The 17,109-nt window shown below is 43.3% G+C and overlaps 1 protein-coding gene across 6 annotated transcripts in view; it reads right to left on the minus strand.

Annotated features, from left to right (window-relative positions):
* The window catches only part of GRIK1 (glutamate ionotropic receptor kainate type subunit 1), a 170,680-nt gene that overhangs the window by 149,885 nt on the left and 3,686 nt on the right, over window positions 1–17,109 (minus strand). Inside the window, exon 1 of one of the 6 annotated variants that reach the window (XM_054806129.1) lies at window positions 6,296–6,407. The exons of the other annotated variants lie outside the window; for them this stretch is intronic. Within the exon in view, the coding sequence (XP_054662104.1) occupies window positions 6,296–6,383 (88 nt within the window). The 5' untranslated portion in view covers window positions 6,384–6,407. Of the gene's footprint in view, window positions 1–6,295; window positions 6,408–17,109 lie in introns of those variants that run through there. 6 annotated transcript variants of the gene reach the window in all.

Here is a 17,109-nt window from a genome sequence, read left to right on the forward strand (position 1 = left end):
GAATCGTCATCGTTTTGTCACTGCCAGTTATTTGAATTTTTAAGACTTACAAAGCCAGGAAACTTGCTGCCTTTCTTCCCTTTTTTTCTTATCCGGGCAGAAAAACTGACTTTGAGTCTTAACTTAATACAAAGGCATCCCTCCTGAAAGGCAAATGAATAAATCCTTTATTCCCCATTAGCTGCAAATACATTCTTAAACTGTCTTGGTAGTTTTACAAGCACATTCATGTGACTTGCTAGATGTCCAAGTTCACACTGCAGTGTTCTTTCAAGTTTGGGGCACAACGCAATATGCCGGGATAACAGAAGCGTATTTGAGAATTTCGTGACAGTTTTGCAATAAATCCCACACTCCGTAATCTCTTAAACAAGCTGCATGCTGGAAAGCACTTAACTAGAAAACGTGCATAAACACAGTTCCACATACTTAAGATTACCATCAACCTGCCAATTTGCTCTTATCTAAGATTTTTTCATTCCATTTCCTTTTCTTTATCCTCCTTGTGTACCGGTGCTTGAGCTCATGATGACAGGAGATAGCACGACTGCAGTAAAGAGCTATTGTAGCAGAACTCCAATCACTAAATCTCGTAAAAATGATCACCTTTATAAGGCAAGCCTGCAGGCTTCAGAAACAGCCTCCAGCTCCAATTTTTAGGGCTGTGAGGGCAGGGAAAAGGAGGACAGATTGAATAATGGTGACAGGCAGGAATTTGGAGGACTATAATCTACCTTAATGTGTCAGCAAAAGGCTACAGGCAAACAGTACAGTACTGCCTCAGAAGGACTGCCGTTCCCGTTACCATATGTAGTCCATACGTATACGCTGTATCACCATATGCAGGTATCACTGTACGAATGTATCATCTCCTTTCCTAATGTCTCCATGTCCTTTCTGCATATTGCAGCAGTCTGAGTCACTGAGAAAAGGACACTCAAGTCCCAGCTCCTCTTCTGCCACTTCAGGTAGCATCTCCCCCAATTGCTCTCCGACGTCTTTGCAACGGTTTCTTTTTTTTCTTCCTTCTAATTCAAACATAGGTGTTTATGATAAATATTCTGCGTATAAAAGGGCTTTTACAGTAAGATGAAAAATTCTCTTTGATTTTGTGCTTTACTTATCATCCGCAACATAACAGAGCAGTGTAAATTTTGAGATGCGTGAAGGATGTAGATCACACTTTGTGACTAACAAACATCAACGTACTTCCGAACGTCCTGTGCTCCTTGATTTCTTGAAACATGTTTCCCCGTAATGAAGAGAAAGCTGAGCTACACTGATGGGCCTGATATTCCAGAAGTTGCTGTCAAAGCTCTTCTCTTTGATGTCTGTCTACATCCTGATTGCACTGTCTCCCACGTTGGAGGGGAGGGAAAGATATCGTTGGCATAATGCCGTATGACTTGAATGCAAGTAGCATCGCATCTTAATCCGCTCTCGTCCCACAAGGAGCACAAATCTCCCCAGATCTAATCTTTCACAAAAGCACAAGCTTCATGGCAAGAGCAGCGACACTTTGATTACACATCTTCACAGAGTGTAGAATGGGGGAAACCTGTGTTTTGGCTATCCCAGACATAATCTAGTTTGTGGGTAACAGACGCATCTGATTTCTTAAGCCAAAAACTTTAAGTCCCTTTTTCAGCCAGTTTTTCTAAGGAAACAAGGTTTGCAAGATCATGCTATCTGACCACCTCAGCCCTGACAGCACCAATAATTTCACCACTGGCCACCTTTAGCCAAGTTTGACAAATGGTAGAGGTCTCAAAGTCACGCAATTCCTACAAATTTTGTGAAAACCAGTTTGAGGAATGTAGTAAATGGCCTCACTGAAGGAAACGCTCAAGTTACCTGAGGGTTTCAACTGCTGGCTGTGTGTCTCTTGGAAGCAATGCTACGGCCTCTTGCCACTTGTCATCTGAGGACAGGGGAGAGGACTTTGGAGAAAGAGAACCAAAGGTGCTGCTGCGAGGAGGAGGTCAAGAGGGAACAAGAAAGGCAGCTAAGGTTACAGTGACCATAGGGTGGGGAGAAGCAGAAGACAAGGCTGGGCTTCGTTAGGTCAGCTCTTCAGCAAATAGGTTGTTTCTTGGACCTTTCCTTCCTTCCTTCTTTCCTTCCTCTCTTTCTTTCCTTTACTTGCAATATAAACATTAGTGTGTCTCAGAATAAATGCAGCATCATTATCGAGCAAAAGGGATCTAGCAGTAATGTTTTATTTTTTAGGATACAGTACAAACTGAACAGATCCTCATCCTTGGATGACGTAAGTTCACGTGGCTCTTTGGAGGTCAGGGAGCTCATCAGATTTATATCAGATCTCACCCAAAGTATTACTGTGTATTTAGAGATCAAATAATGTGGGGGAAAATTAAAATTAATAAATTCTAAGTTGTAACACTGTGTTATATATGTTCACAGCTGTCTTCCCTTCCTTTGAGTAACACACCCCTGAGTCCATCGAGTGTATCATGAAGAATGGCATAAGCTAATCCATCCTGAAATACAGAACGCACCATTCCTGCTAGCTGTAAGCGTGATTGAACAACCTCAAAACGCTCAGACAGAATCACAGGCCATGGGGACCCAGAGACCCCTGTACCGTCCTAGGTGTGAATACAAAGGAGATTTTTTGCTTTGTAGCATTCCATTCAGGGTCTTTTTTATTTCACCTCGGCTCTCATCGGGTAGAAATGTGCCAGGCTGCCTGCGGTTTTCCGATCGAGAGCAGGTTTCACACGTGGTGGGGGCTGCCTGCTGCCCCCCTTCATACAGGGAGCTTGCTACTGGCCACGGGGGCTGCATCCCCTGTGGGGACTGAGGTATTACCCCTGGCTTACCTGCAAAGCTCGCCAGTTTGGGTTCCTTCTCTCTCACTCTCATTCTACAAGCAGTTTTGTCAGATTACATTTAAATATGACCCTTTTAATCAGGTTACTCAGTATAATATGAGCAAAATTATGATGAGATGGATGCTGTTATTGCATTACCTATTTTTGTTTCCATTGATTCTTCTGTATCTTTCATGAATCACCCTATTGAAAATGTGACAAGTTTATGTCAGTCACAACAGGACTGTAACAATATTAGCTCTACCATGAATTCAGCATGACACCAAAATTGTATCATACTTGACCTTATTTGATATATTCGTGTGCTGAATCAGAAGCTCCGTGCTAAGCTGCACAAAGCAAGGGAAAATTCTTTTCTAACAAGATGTTCTTCTATATAAATAGAGGTTTGTTCTTTTAGTGTTTGCTGTGCTAGCTCCGACCACGTGATAGTATGTAAATAATAATGCTATTTCTAGAAACTGTGGCTAGAAGACATTCCAGCTCTCTTACTCAAGCCTGTTTACAACACCATCGGTAGCCGGAGTAACTTACACCTGATAGAATCTGTTCTGATTATAAACTAGTGAATTTTGGCATGCTTTCCCTGCCTCCGCTTTGGTGAGAACAAGCAGGGCAGAGAAGCAAAACTTCGCAAAAGTGGGAGACCTTGACCAAATCAGCAGCTGGAGGAAAAGGAAGTAGGATGAGGCCTTTTACCATTGATTTCCTCAAACTAATGGAATCCAGAACCTTCATTTGCAGTTTGGATGAGCTGCAGTAAATTGCCCAACTGTTCTCTTCTGTCAGAATAATACACTTGCCAGAACCTCATCACTATAAAATGCCGCAGCTCCACTGACTCTGGGAGAGGCAGAGCTAAAGTAGCCTTTGAGTCATTTTTATTATTTTTTTCCTGAGAAAAAGTGGTCTGTCACTTAAAACAAAGGACAGAGAATCAGAAGAGATGATTTGGTACCCCATTTTCTCACAGATTTTCTGTAAGAACTCACAGATAAGAGCGAGGGCTTGGTTTTCAAAGAACTTTTGCAGTTAAATTTGCTAAAGACGGGCAGTTTAAAGCTCACATCAATCAAACCTCCTGGAGAAGCTGTATGTGCAGTCATCAGGCTTTACCTGTTCCTAAGGAAGTTTATAACAACTTGACTACTGTGAAAGAAGGACCAAGTCCGGAATCTTTGAAAAAGTCTGTGCCCGCTTCCTTCAGCCCTGCTGATTTTAAATATGATGTATGCTGAAGGAGCTTGTCAGCACTACTTTACTCAGTAGAAATCAGTATTTTAATTATAAACTTTGTTTTCAAGGGGTTAAATTGGAAGTAGGGCTGACCATCGCCTCCTTGTATCCCGCCTGTCTCTGTTTTAACTTAGAGGAGTAATGAAGGAACAGAGTTGTGTGTACTAAAATTCTAAAATGTGCAACTAAATATGTTGAATATTCCTTTTAGAATGCTTCTTTGATTCTTGTTAATTCTCCAATATGGATTAATTCAGCAGTGATAACAAGATATAAAAACTGTTAATTTGGCATGAGCAGTAGCTACATTTCATTCAGATTTTTCCTGTGCATTTGGAATTCTGGGTCAAACAATCCATGAAGAGAGTTTACTAATATAAATTTAAATTCATATTACTTCATTATAAAATACCATGAATCATTGCATCATTCTAAGAATTTTAATAAAATATGCTCTTGGTATTGCAAACAGCTGAGTTGCAAATACGAAAGCCAGGAACTCTAGCATTAATTAAAGCTCCCCAGCAAAGTTTGGTCTGCATCTTCTAAATTATCGCAGTTATTTAAATTATTTAAAAATCCTGTTTCTTACTGTGCAAATGCATAGTCAGCTGCTATCAGTGAGCAGCTCAGTCTCCTACCTAAGAAACTCCAGCCTTTACAACAGCAGTTAAAAGCCATTGGAGAGAAGTAGCTTCGCACTATTCTTTCTAGAAGACGCTAAAAATGAGCAATTCCAATATAAATGCCATGGAAATAATACTTCTCAGTTCTTCCACATCCTAGATGTGGTGGGTTGACCCTGGCTGGCTGCCAGACGCCCACCCAGATGCTCTCTCACTCCCCCTCGTCAACAGGACAGAGGGAGAAAGCTAAGATTAAAAAGGCTCATGGGTCAAGGTAAAGACAGGGAGATCGCTTAACAATTACTGTCATAGGTAGAGCAGACTCAGCTTGGGGAAAATTAACTTAATTCATTGCCAATGAAAATAGATTTGGACGGTGAGAAACAAAGACAAATTAAACCACCGCCTTTCCGCTTTACCCCAGGCTCGGCTTCACACCTTCATCCCCAGCCCCCGCCGAGTGGTACAGGGGCGATGGGGAATGAGGGCTGTGGTCAGTCCGTAGCAGCTCCTCTCTGCCGCTCCTTCCTCCTCACACTTTTGCCCTGCTCCAGCGTGGGTCCTCTCCATGGGCTGCAGTCTTCCAGGATAAACCTGCTCCAGCGTGGGTCCTCTCCATGGGCCACAGCTCCTTCAGGGCATGTCCACCTGCTCCGGCCTGGGGTCCCCCACAGCCGCAGTGTGGATGTCTGCTGCATCACGGTCTCTCCAGGGGCTGCAGGGGATCCCTGCTCAGGTGCCTGGAGCACCTCCTCCTCCTCCCCTCACCTGGGCGATCGCTGGGCTGTTTCTCGCACTTTTCCCTTCACCCCTCACTGAGGGGCAGTGTTTTGTGTTTGCTTCTGGGAGCAGTTTCAGTAACTCGTAAGCATTATTGCTGAAGTTCTTTTTGTTTTCTTGCACATGATACTTGTAAAACAATATGCAACCCAGAAAACAGATCAAGACTGACTCTGATGAAGTTTGCCAGAGGACAGAGGGAAAGTGCTAAGGATAAGTACAGCTGCTCAAAACCAAGATTCATCTGTTTACTGACAATGCATAACAATTTAGCAGTCACAGAAATACTCAGGACAAAGATTCATACAACGGCTTCCTGAAATTACCTTTGCGAAAAGGAAGAAAAGGTGGAATCTCGTCACCCTTTCGCTTACGGACTTGTAGAAATAAATTAGTACACAAGTCATCTTAAAACACTAATTGTCATATTAATTATTCTGGATTTATAAAGAACAATTCTCTTTTCCCTCATCAGCCCTTCTCATTATCTTGCTGTGCAAAGTATTTCAATACATCATGGAAAACCGGACTAACTTTTGCCTATATAAAATAGGCTATGAAACACCCTGATTAACACAGAAGTAATCTGCTTAAACACAGACACAGTCCCATTTAAAGCAAAGAACCAGAGGGCATAAAGCATATAGCCATCTAATTAGTAGAAAACATTTTCTTTCTCTTTCTCTGATTTTGTGCTAACCCCAGCGCTGCTGAAAAGGTCGAGACGTATGCTGCATGCCCCGAGCGTCTCTGCTGATGGAGAATTTGACAAGGTGGACATGGCCTCGACCCACTCACCCAGGAAAACGCTGGCTGCAGCAGTCCCAGGCACGCTTGCCACCACTGCTTTCTCTTCAGCGTAAAGGACATGCTGTTGCTCCTCCATGAGCTGCTCCCGAAAGAAGGGGAGCACAGCTACCACGGGGGTGGAAACGAGGCGCCATGATACCGTGTCCCCCGCTCTGCTCTCCCCTGTGAAGCTGACGAGGACGACACAGAGAAGAGGCCATGGGGAACCTCGACGCTGGCACTCTTCCCCCGTTGGTTAACATCCCACGGCCCCGTGAAGCGTCTGCACCAGCTAGTCGTGTTGCAATTTTGAGGAAGCAGCATTTGGGGCAGCTGTAGTGTCTGGCTTTTGTGTGCATGTATGCATACGTGGGAGACAATTCCTAAGAGGAAACAGGACTAAATTCATCCTCTCACACAGAGGCAACAGAACTGCTTGCAACGCTCACTCCTATTGGCACTATGTTGCTTTAAAAGAGGCACCCGCTCGGCTTCCTCCCAGGGGCCTGTGTTAGGCACAGAAGGAAACAAACACGGATGAGATCTCCCCACCCTGGGAGAGCTGAGAGAAGAGGGCTGGTAGCCAGGAATTCAGCCTGATAGAGGCATGTGTCTGAGTAAAACAGCAGTGCATAAGTATTTTGCTTGGATGCTGCAAGCAATCAGTTTTTTTCAAACACACACATACATCGGGCATCATACGTACATCGGGCATCTACAGGAGAAGGTCTATGCAGATGAGAAAATAAGTGTTTCTTGCTGGTTTTCCTTCATGACAGTTCTGATTTCAAGACGACAGTGTAAGGATTACAGTTTCCCAGACCACTTGCTGTTCAGGGCACATCCCACACTCACTCCATCTGCAGATGCTTTTTAATGTCAGTACACGGATCAACGACAGGACGTGGTCCCCAGGGAACAGCCTGGCACCCTAACAGAAAAAAGAAAGGCTTGAGCAGCAAAGTATGCAGTGAGCCACACTGATGCAGAACAGATTCTTCATTTCAAAGAGAAAAATCTGCATTCTTCAGAAAACAGTGTTCAAAAATTTAATCTTCATTCAGTTCAATGGAGCAGCTTTATAATTTACAGCACCAGATAAAGCTAGAAGATGTAATGTGAAATATCTGAAGCAGTTCTTCCCCTGTATTAAAATGCACCTTGGGCAACAGAGCCTTAACTTCTCTTAACATACGTTTCTAGCAGATAAGTAAACAATTTGGACGTGAAATGAAAATTTTCAAGATAGTTACAGTCGGAAAAGCATTGGCTCACATTAGACTTCAGCTGCGGTGCCTCACTGATAAGTTTTTGGGGTGGTTTGGCATAGTTGAAAGGAAGCAGCTTCGAAAGAATAAAAAGCTCTTTGTGTACAAGTTGTTGGATCAGAGATAGCAAAAAGAAAGACATCATTTTTACATTGAAACTCTGAAAGTGGCCTTGGTGGCAGGATCGAATCATACAGCAGAGCACATGGCTGGAGCGAGCTGAGCATCCCCATGCTCAGAGAGAGGGGAAGCAGAAACAGAGGGGGAAAGGCTGGGAAGTTTAAAGGTACCTGCGCAGAGAAGCGATCCCCTCCATCTGTTGAGTTGCATCGACATTCGGCATCCTTACAACCGTGGACTCCTTCGGCTTTGTGGACAAAATCTTTAGTCACGTGCACGTTGATCTTTGCGTTCCATTGCACCCGCTCGGCTCCGCGGGGTTTTGTGCGCGGCAGCGAGCCGCGGGTGAGTGCTGAAGTCATCCCGACACCACCACCGCGACGGCTTAGCAGTAGATCACAGCCCGGCAAATCACCCCCAGTGAAGCTCAGCACAGGCACAGGCCAAGAGGTCTCTCTTCAAAGCCCCCCCCATGCTGGCTTACGGGCACTGAATACTAAGCCCTTCTCTGCAGCGAGCTCCCTCTGCCCAGATCCCTGCCACCGGGCTCAGGGAACGCATGTTACGGACAAGAGCGCTGTGCATCCTCGGAGGAACCTTCCCTGAACTGTTTCCAAATGGAGAAGCAGGGAACCTTGTATTTCTCCTTTCTGCACTACTTGGCCATTAGCAGACAAACAAATGGAAACTTGTTCAACAAAGAGCAAATGCCCATCTTTAATGGGTTTATTTAAGCAGACGGAGCTCCACTGAAGGAAACAGTGCGTCGCTGTAAAGATCGCAACATTTCACTGTGTAACGTGTCAGGAGAAGAACAGCCCGTGTTGGCGTGTCCTAGCAGGTCCGGTTTAGACAAGCCAGACTGCCCTGCCACAGCTGTCAGCACTGCCACAGGCCACCATCCTGTCACCGTACCTCAATTTTCCACGGTCCTTCACCAGACAACGGACCTGAAACTTGGACCATCCGCATCAGACCTACCAGGCTGGCAAGCTCATGCTGGCTGATGACTTAGGTGCTAAAAGTGCTTCGTCCCAGCAAAGGCAAAAGAACTTTCCCACAAGGAAGCTGCACCTCATCTCTTGTAAGCGTTGTCAGTAAGACTTTCCAGCAGCTGTCAATAAGAAAGGACTCCAGACATTGTCCACAGTGACACGACCTTATCTATAGCCGCTTATAGCTCTGTCAAATGTCAGCCATCTCAAGCAACTCTTCGCCCATCCAGCTGTCCCAGATCAAATACAGGCGGTTTTAACTGTTCTTGAGACTTCTTTTTTGCCCAAACTACAAGGATTCTGATTATCTTTTCACTGAGAATGTTTTCACCAAGAATATCTTCATGCAAGGACTTAAAATTTGATGTCCGGGTGCCGTGAATGCAGTCAGCGACAGCTTTTTACCAATGGCCAGCTAAGCACCTCCCGTACCCGTTCGCATGATGCACACGTTGCCCAGACCTGCAGAAAGAAGCCTGTCCCTCGCCCGGTTTGGTGCCTGCGGCAGCACGAGCCAGGGGCCTGCGCTGCCCCTTTGCTGTGCTGCCAGCCAGCCTCCCATCACCAAACACCTCTGGAAAAGCACCAGCAGAAGCTGTCTCGTCCTTCTCTAGGGCCGGGTCCACAGGGAGAACAGCCACATCTACTGGCCATGGGTGGCACAGGTCTCCATCCTGCACCGCACAGCTCCCGAACCGTTCGGGATCCCACCCGTGCCCACAGGGTGTGAGGGGAACGCTCCTGGCATTTCTGATTGATTGTTTCTTACGCGCTGACAGAGACTTATACCTAAAGCTTTTTGCATAAACATGTAAGATTAAAGAGTGAAGCCCCAGAAGATGGGAAATATGAACTAACATTGACTGAACAACTTGAAAAATCTTTTGTTACCTAACTAGGGACATTATTCCTCAGGACTTCTGCCTCATTTACTGCACTCTTTTACCATAGTCTTTTGCATTTAATATTTTGAAGTATGGATGAATAAATTGGGGATATAGGATTCTATTAACAAAGCAATTTTGTTTAGCGTGAGCACTGTTTATCGTACAAAATACATTTGAACAATCATAAGGCAAAATAGTACAGCGGTGACTCTGCGTCCTTCTTGCGCCCTGTACAAGATATTTACTCGTTCATCTCCCTATTGATTTTTAAGTAATATTTCCTATGCTCTTTCTGAACCCTAAGATGAATAAAAGCATTCAAAAACAAAACATGAAAATACTTTAATCCGAATTTGTAGTTTTATTTGTCTCCAAATTGCAGGGAAGAATTCTTAAGTGGCTTATTATAGTTTCTTTAATAGTTCTCCAATGGCTTATTACTATATTCTTGTACACGGACAGCTAACTCGCTATCCACATGAGATTGCTGAAGTTATTCATCATGCATTTTGACTCATTGGCCAACCTGACAGTGACTGACAGTCTCTAGAAAAATATAGCACAGCTAAAAAACCTGACCTAACTTTTAAACAGCTTTCTCTGTGATACTGACATAATCAAATAGAGTTTTACATATGTCACGCCGTTGCTGCAGCAACCTGGCCTCCTCTCCTCTGACTACTGATAGGCAGCCTCTAAGCTTGAGACGGGCTCAGATATCTTGAGATTAATCTCTTGGGACCGTTCCAGAGAAATCGGGATTAATTTGCAGTTCCTCGAAAATGAAGTAACTATTTCACGTAAACTACTTTTCACATTCCATCGGGCCTGAGCTGCCTATTCATAACCTTTACAGAAATGACTGGGTTGGCACAGGGCCCCCAAGACATTTCGGAGAAAGCCGTTTGCACAGCAGGAAGGAGGATTAAAATGACTTTGGCTTCTCTTGTTTTTTTTCTTGAATGTAAGCAGAGGAAAGGTTATTTTTGTGAAAGCAAAAGTTGTATTGGGGGGGGGGGGTGTGTCCCTCTGGATATTTACATCTCAGTGTATCTAATTTTCAGTTCTCCGTATCTTCGTCAGGGATGAGAGCGAGACCGTGAAAGCAAAGGATTGTAAGCGCTGAGATGTGCAGGTCCTGAAGCCAGAGTTAATGCCTAGCTACCATGGCTGTAAAATTTTATAAGGACACCTGAATATTTGATAAAGACTTCAACAGTTTTGATGGTACAGTTGACATCATTGCATATAGCTCGAATGCTCCGCAAGCCCCTTTCCAACTGCTTAGACCCTAGCTTGGGGAGGAAGGGCGAAACACGGTGCTGGAACAAACATCATGCAAGAGAACGAGCCAGGCCAATTCACACAGGTTGCCGTATCTGCCTGGGAGTTGCAGCCTAGGAAAACACTTAACCACTTTGCCAATGTACATTATATCCTTCTAGAAAGGGCATAAATCATAAAATCTTTCTGTATGCAATATATATATAATTACAGAGGGCACGTGTGCCATAGTGGAGTAGTCCGTGGGAGTGCCAAAATGGGGGAAAAAAAATTGAAATTCTTCTCGCACCCTAACGGTGTCCATCCCTTGCTAAGGCTTACTATGCCTCATCTTCAGTAGAACACCACTCTGCTGAGCAGATGCAAAGCCGCAGGCTGGGGAGGACATGGCAAACCATGCTGAAAAGATGCTCGGAAGAAATCTGAGCAGTGAAAAGGCACTTCCAAGGGCTATGGATGTTGGTGGCCTCTGAGGGGCTTCTGGCTAAGGTCAGGCACAGCACCTAATATTTGCCAATTACCCAAACTGGGAGAGGAAGGCACATGCTCTGCTTCTTCAAAGAGTCTTCCAGGGTCAGGAAAAATAGTCAGCCTTGTCTGCTTTGCACTGCACATCCAGGGCTGAGCTCCAAGCACGTGCAAACCATTCAGGCCATAAAACACCTACCTATAAATTGTTTAGTTAAACACACTTGGGCGTCTGTAGCAGCAACACTTAGCACTTCATACCACTAATTTCCAAAGGATTTATGCAAATCTTCACCTAATATACAAACCATAAGAAAATGTCAAAGTTGTGATGCAGTGGGTAGAGGTCTGGGGTGATAGCACTTGAGACCTGGAGTCGCTCCCAGCTTTGCCACAAGTTTGCCAGCAAAACACTTCAGTTATCTGGCCTTGACTTCCCCAATCATAAAATCAAACTAATTGTATGTGCTTTGCGAAGTACTCCAAGCTCTACTGCTTCAGGAGATCTCAGTGTTGTTGTTGTTTATTACAATTCTTGTTGAAATACGACACAGTTCACACTACATGCGACAAAGCAGTAAGGAAACTAGTTCAGTACCACCTTTCATCACATGGTAGCCCCCACAAGCACCAATTTCCATGGATTTGCCTTCTAATTATATAATCCAAGAATATAAATTACCTATGGCTTTTCTTCTCAGTATTATCTTGCAGAATCATACCAAACCCAACTTGTATAATCCAGCTGCCCCTAAAGATGGCACAATTCATAGTAGTTGTTTGTTGCCTAATTGTTCTACTGCGCTACAATATGCAGCAGCAGTGTTACTAGAGCTAGGCAAAGCTCTAGCGAGGTAAGACTCGTAAAGAGAAGCAGCATCCTTTGATTTACCTGTTTAGAGACATAGCTGTAAGCCTCGATGCGCGGGCTGCTCTTGCTATTCGCTGCTGGAAAGCAGAGAGTTAGAAACCTACTGGCTTCTGCGTGCGCTCTCACGGACCATGAAGGCCAAAGCTCTCAGGTAGGAGAAGACATTTAACATTAGAGAAGTAAGCAACTGAAGTAATACTTAGGATGTGTTGGGCTGACATACAGACTGCCATTAACGGCGGAAACAGCAGTGGCAGATTAGGCAAGCCTAATTACGCACCTGGGGATCTGGCTTGCGTGCTGAGGACATTAATGACACATCTCTCCCCGGGAGGGGAAGGGGAGGTGATCTTTAGTAGAAATGAGTGGCAGCAAGCACCACAGAAACATCCTGGCAGGACTCTGCTCCATCACTCATCCCAGAGGAAGGGGAGAATAAACTCGTATTTTCAAACATTTTTTCTTCTTTTCTTATAGCTACCTAATACTGTTCTTTTAAAATAGCATTTTTTTCTGAAACCCTTTGACCCACAGCATACACTAGTGTCTTTTCCTGCTTATTCTGTCCAAAACATTTAGAACGGAAAAGCCTGTGTTACTTACAGTGCAATGAATGACTCTCACTATATTTTAGCATGCCTGATCTTTTGAAAAGAAAAAAAAAAAAAAAGTGCTGGGTTTTTGTTGGTTTTGGTTTGTTTGGGGTTTTTTTCTCTGTAGGAGAGCATGCAAAATCACAGTGATTTTAAGGTCTCAGCGGTGTACCACTGAATTCAGAGAGGGCTCTGTTCCTCCTCCATCTGAGAGCCAAAGCAAAGCCTCAGCATCTGTGATAATGCTTCTAGCGGAAGCGTCACTTGGACATAACGGGTGTGGGAAGTTTCGCTTCTCCTTCATGTGTAGGTAGAACAATGAGTTTTGCGCACTTGCTCACTCAAAACAAGTCCTGCTCCATATTTCTGGAGGTACTTCTGCACTCCGACTGTCACTTCCACCTACTCAGCATTGCACCAGGACCTCCACGCCATTCAGCAATATGGAAGGATGGCTGGTCTTGAACCCTGGCCAGAATCAATGTGCTGTAAACATAATTTCCCTTGAAATAGACCAAGTTTGCATGTGCAGATCCGATGGCAGAATGTGGGAACAATTTCAGTGCTAAAAGAATTTATGACGCTCCTCTTTTAAACTTGTGGTGGTGCAGTCTGAAAGCTCAAAGGAGAAAACAACTAGAAGGCGTAATTGTAAAGAACCTGATGGACCCAAGAAAAGAAGCTCAAAACACTTCTAATTCTTTGTCCATACTGCTGGGCCATATAACTGATTCACATTTCCCAATGTTTGCGCCACCCTAATTTAGTGTCTCGCTACAGGTGAAGCTGTAAAGATGATACAAGGAACCTTCTGCACTGTCTGAGAAATCAAAAAACCCCACAAAAGATACTTTAGCAGCCCTATCGGATAGATACTCGCTCCTCTAGCTGAAATGAAAAAGATGCCTGTTTGGAATAATGAAATAGTTTTAATTCTGAATTTTGATTTTGCTCAGTGAAAGCAAATTAATCATTTGAAAGCTAATCATTTTCTAGATAATACCGTATCACCTTCAGCAGAAAGAGAAAGAAAGAGAGAGGGAAGGGTAATAACATTCCCGCAAAGCTTTCCCAAAACCATAAACTCATTACTGCAAACTAAAATCTAAAGTCAACCAAAAACTAGGACATACTGGGCTTGCGAGTTATAGATCCAAAGCTGTGGAGTAAAACTAATCAGTTCTTGGATGGGATTTTTTTTTTTTTTGTCTTGTTTTGCTGCAGTACAATCTATAGTCTAGTTGGTCAAATCAAGCCTTTCTGAGAAAAGACGATTAGATGCAGTTGTTTAAAATATGAGGGGGAAGGGGGGTGGATTTAAGCTTTATTACTGACCAGGATATACAAAACAGACTGTAATGAAAAAACCATTGAGATTGTACTTGTGGTCTGAATGGAAAATGTTAAGCGAACACAGGGCCATATGGAGGAGCTTATAGTTACAGCAAGAACTGATGCTAAGGCAAATGCCCTCTGAACAAGTGAAATTAGGCATTATGGGAAAGTCGCAGGAATTTAAAAAAAAAAATAAATTCACCTGAACACTACAAATAGGCTATTAAGCAGGAAAGGAAATTCAAAGAAATTTTATTTTATTTTATTTAGAAGGATTGTTCTTCCTGCAATGATCACTGTACTCTGCATGAATTGTTAATTGAAAAAGTACTAGGTTAAGTACCAGCCATGCTGCCTGAACAAAATATGCGATGAAAAATTCTTATCCTTTGGCAAAATTTCACCAATTTCATTGTTCTGGAGATTTCACCCTGTATTTTACCAAAGTCTGAACTGTCTGAACACGTGCACGTGTTACATAAATGCATTTGGAGCTATGGCGAATGACAGCAGGATGTCCTATTTATCTGCCCACCTGGAGCTCACTGCAGCACTACGGACCTATTTTGCACAGGGGCACATTAGGATACACCTTGCATAACTTAAGAGAAAATAATAAAATACTACGGCACAGATATTTTTCTGTAACCTACTTCACTTTTGACCAAGGTAACTACGTGAAATTTGCCATAGTTAACCACATATCTCCCAAGATGTGAAACGCAGGACTAATATATCTTCATGATGTATTCTTTAAACATTTTTCATCTCCCTCAATATTGTATTAACTGTCCTAGCTCTGATCCAAACTAGGCAAATCCAGCCTTGCTTCCTTAGTTTTCATTTTCTGGTCTCTCGACCTTTTCTCTGTTGTTCTCCATCAACCTTTACCAACAAGTAGCCCAGGACAGAAGCAACTCAAGCTTGGTGTTTTTGTTAATACAGCCCTGAGCGGCTGGCTGCCTGCTGCATAATCATCAAGCCACAGTATTACAGACTATTTGAAGACTATCATATGCCTTTACAGCTCATCTATTTCATGCTAAAGCAGATATTTAGGACGTATATTCTCACAACAGAGATGCAAACCGCCAATTTTCTGGAAAGCGGAGGTCTCCTCTATAGTTTCTTCAAACCCTGAGCAGCACTTTACACCGCTGCAGCAAAAAGGACGTTCTGGCCACGGCACGGCCAGCCAGAAAACACCCTTGCTGAGGCATCAAGAGGTGCCGGTGTAACGGGTCACCGCAACGCTGGTGAGCTTCATGCGCTCAATGACCACCATCGCTTGGCCTCAGGAACAAGCTCCAGAAATGCTCGGTAGAGTGCACTGGCGTAAAACAAGAGCTAAGGCTGCGCAGGACCTGCTTTTGCCCGATCCTACCCATCATTAGGAAGGATGGTAAGTAGGTAGGTCAGTCAGGGGAATTCCAAAAGTTTCATCAAGGCCAGGTTGGACGGGGCTTTGGGCAGCCTGGTCTAGTGGAGGGTGTCCCTGCCCATGGCAGGGGGGTTGGAACTGGATGGTCTTTGAGGTCCCTTCCAACCCAAACCAGTCTGTGATTCTGTGATCATTCTCAATATATGAAGTATGTCCAGGAAACTCTTTGAGCAATTTAAACTGGCGTAGCTCCCTCGAGTTCAATAAAAGGATGCCCATTTACAGCAGCTGAGCACTAGCGTCACAAGTTTTTAATATTCCCCAGTGGTGCAACCCAGTATGGCAAACACCTTCCACAGCATAAAAACCTGGAAATACAACGGTACGGAACCCAAAGTAATCCATCCCTCTGCATCATTGAGCCTAAATGCCAGAACACAAAGAAATCACCTATGAGATTTTTATTTTAATAATTTAGGGGGAAACTATGCAAATAATTATGCAGCCAAGTGTTTCCCCTGAGCTCCCTGTACGCATTGAAGCCACTCGGCTCCACTGACCTTTCGTTGCACAAGTAGAGACTTGCTGGAGTGCCCTGCTCAGGGTCTGGCAGTACATTTTTCATCTGCCTTTTATAGGGTATTTTTAACTTGATTCACCATTTAAAGCATGCAAGCAAAGCGTTGCACTCTCTCACACTTGTACAGTACTGTCGAATCCAATGAGGAGGGAGATGCATAAAAATTGATGTTTGGACATTTTGGTAGCAATCCTTTAGAAATATTTGTAGCAAAATCATTTTCTGTTAAATATAGACTGAGGAAATTTAAGCAAATTGTATTACAGTGAAATGATAAACTACTGAGCATTCAGGATCTGGTGAACAAAATGTGGTAACGCCTGATCATCTAATGATAGAAAATCCAGTCCCACTTCCTACAACATTATGGAACAGAATAACACCTAGTAAGAAATACTTTTGAAAATTAACATTTTTAATGATGTTCAAATATGATAGAGACTTTCCAAATACAGTTTTTGCCGTGTCACACTGATGAAGCTCAAATGTGTATTAATATCACTCCCTTCACAAACAAAATCTTGAAAAGAGTTGACAAAAAGCAGATTTGCAGTGAAATTAATTAGATTTTTGTCTTTATCATTCTCACAGTGTGGGAATGATAATATCACAGAGGAAAAAACCTCACAGCTCTAGCCCTGCTTGGGGAAATAGAGATATTTATTTTGAAACTGACATTGAAAATTTCAACTTATTAGAAAATAATATTTTGCAGTTTAGGTTGACTTATGTGTGGCTGTTTAAAATCTATATTTCTCAATTGGAGAGAAATATTATGGGGCTAATCCTGCATCTTTGAAAACACAATTCACTAAACCATTAGGAATTTTGCTTAAGGAATAAATCAATGCAGAGTACGAACCTGCATTTAAATATTCCATTTAACTACAGAAACACACAAATTACTGAAAATTACTTCTGGTATGAACTGAAGGGTATCTATTTCATCACCTAAAGCAATTTCTATGAAACCTAAAAATTACTCATTTGCTCATTTTCAGGAGTTGTTAATTTTAGAGATTAATTCCAAGATTCATCCAA

This window comes from Grus americana, chromosome 1, assembly GCF_028858705.1.
Source record: "Grus americana isolate bGruAme1 chromosome 1, bGruAme1.mat, whole genome shotgun sequence".
NCBI classification, from domain to species: Eukaryota; Metazoa; Chordata; class Aves; order Gruiformes; family Gruidae; genus Grus; species Grus americana.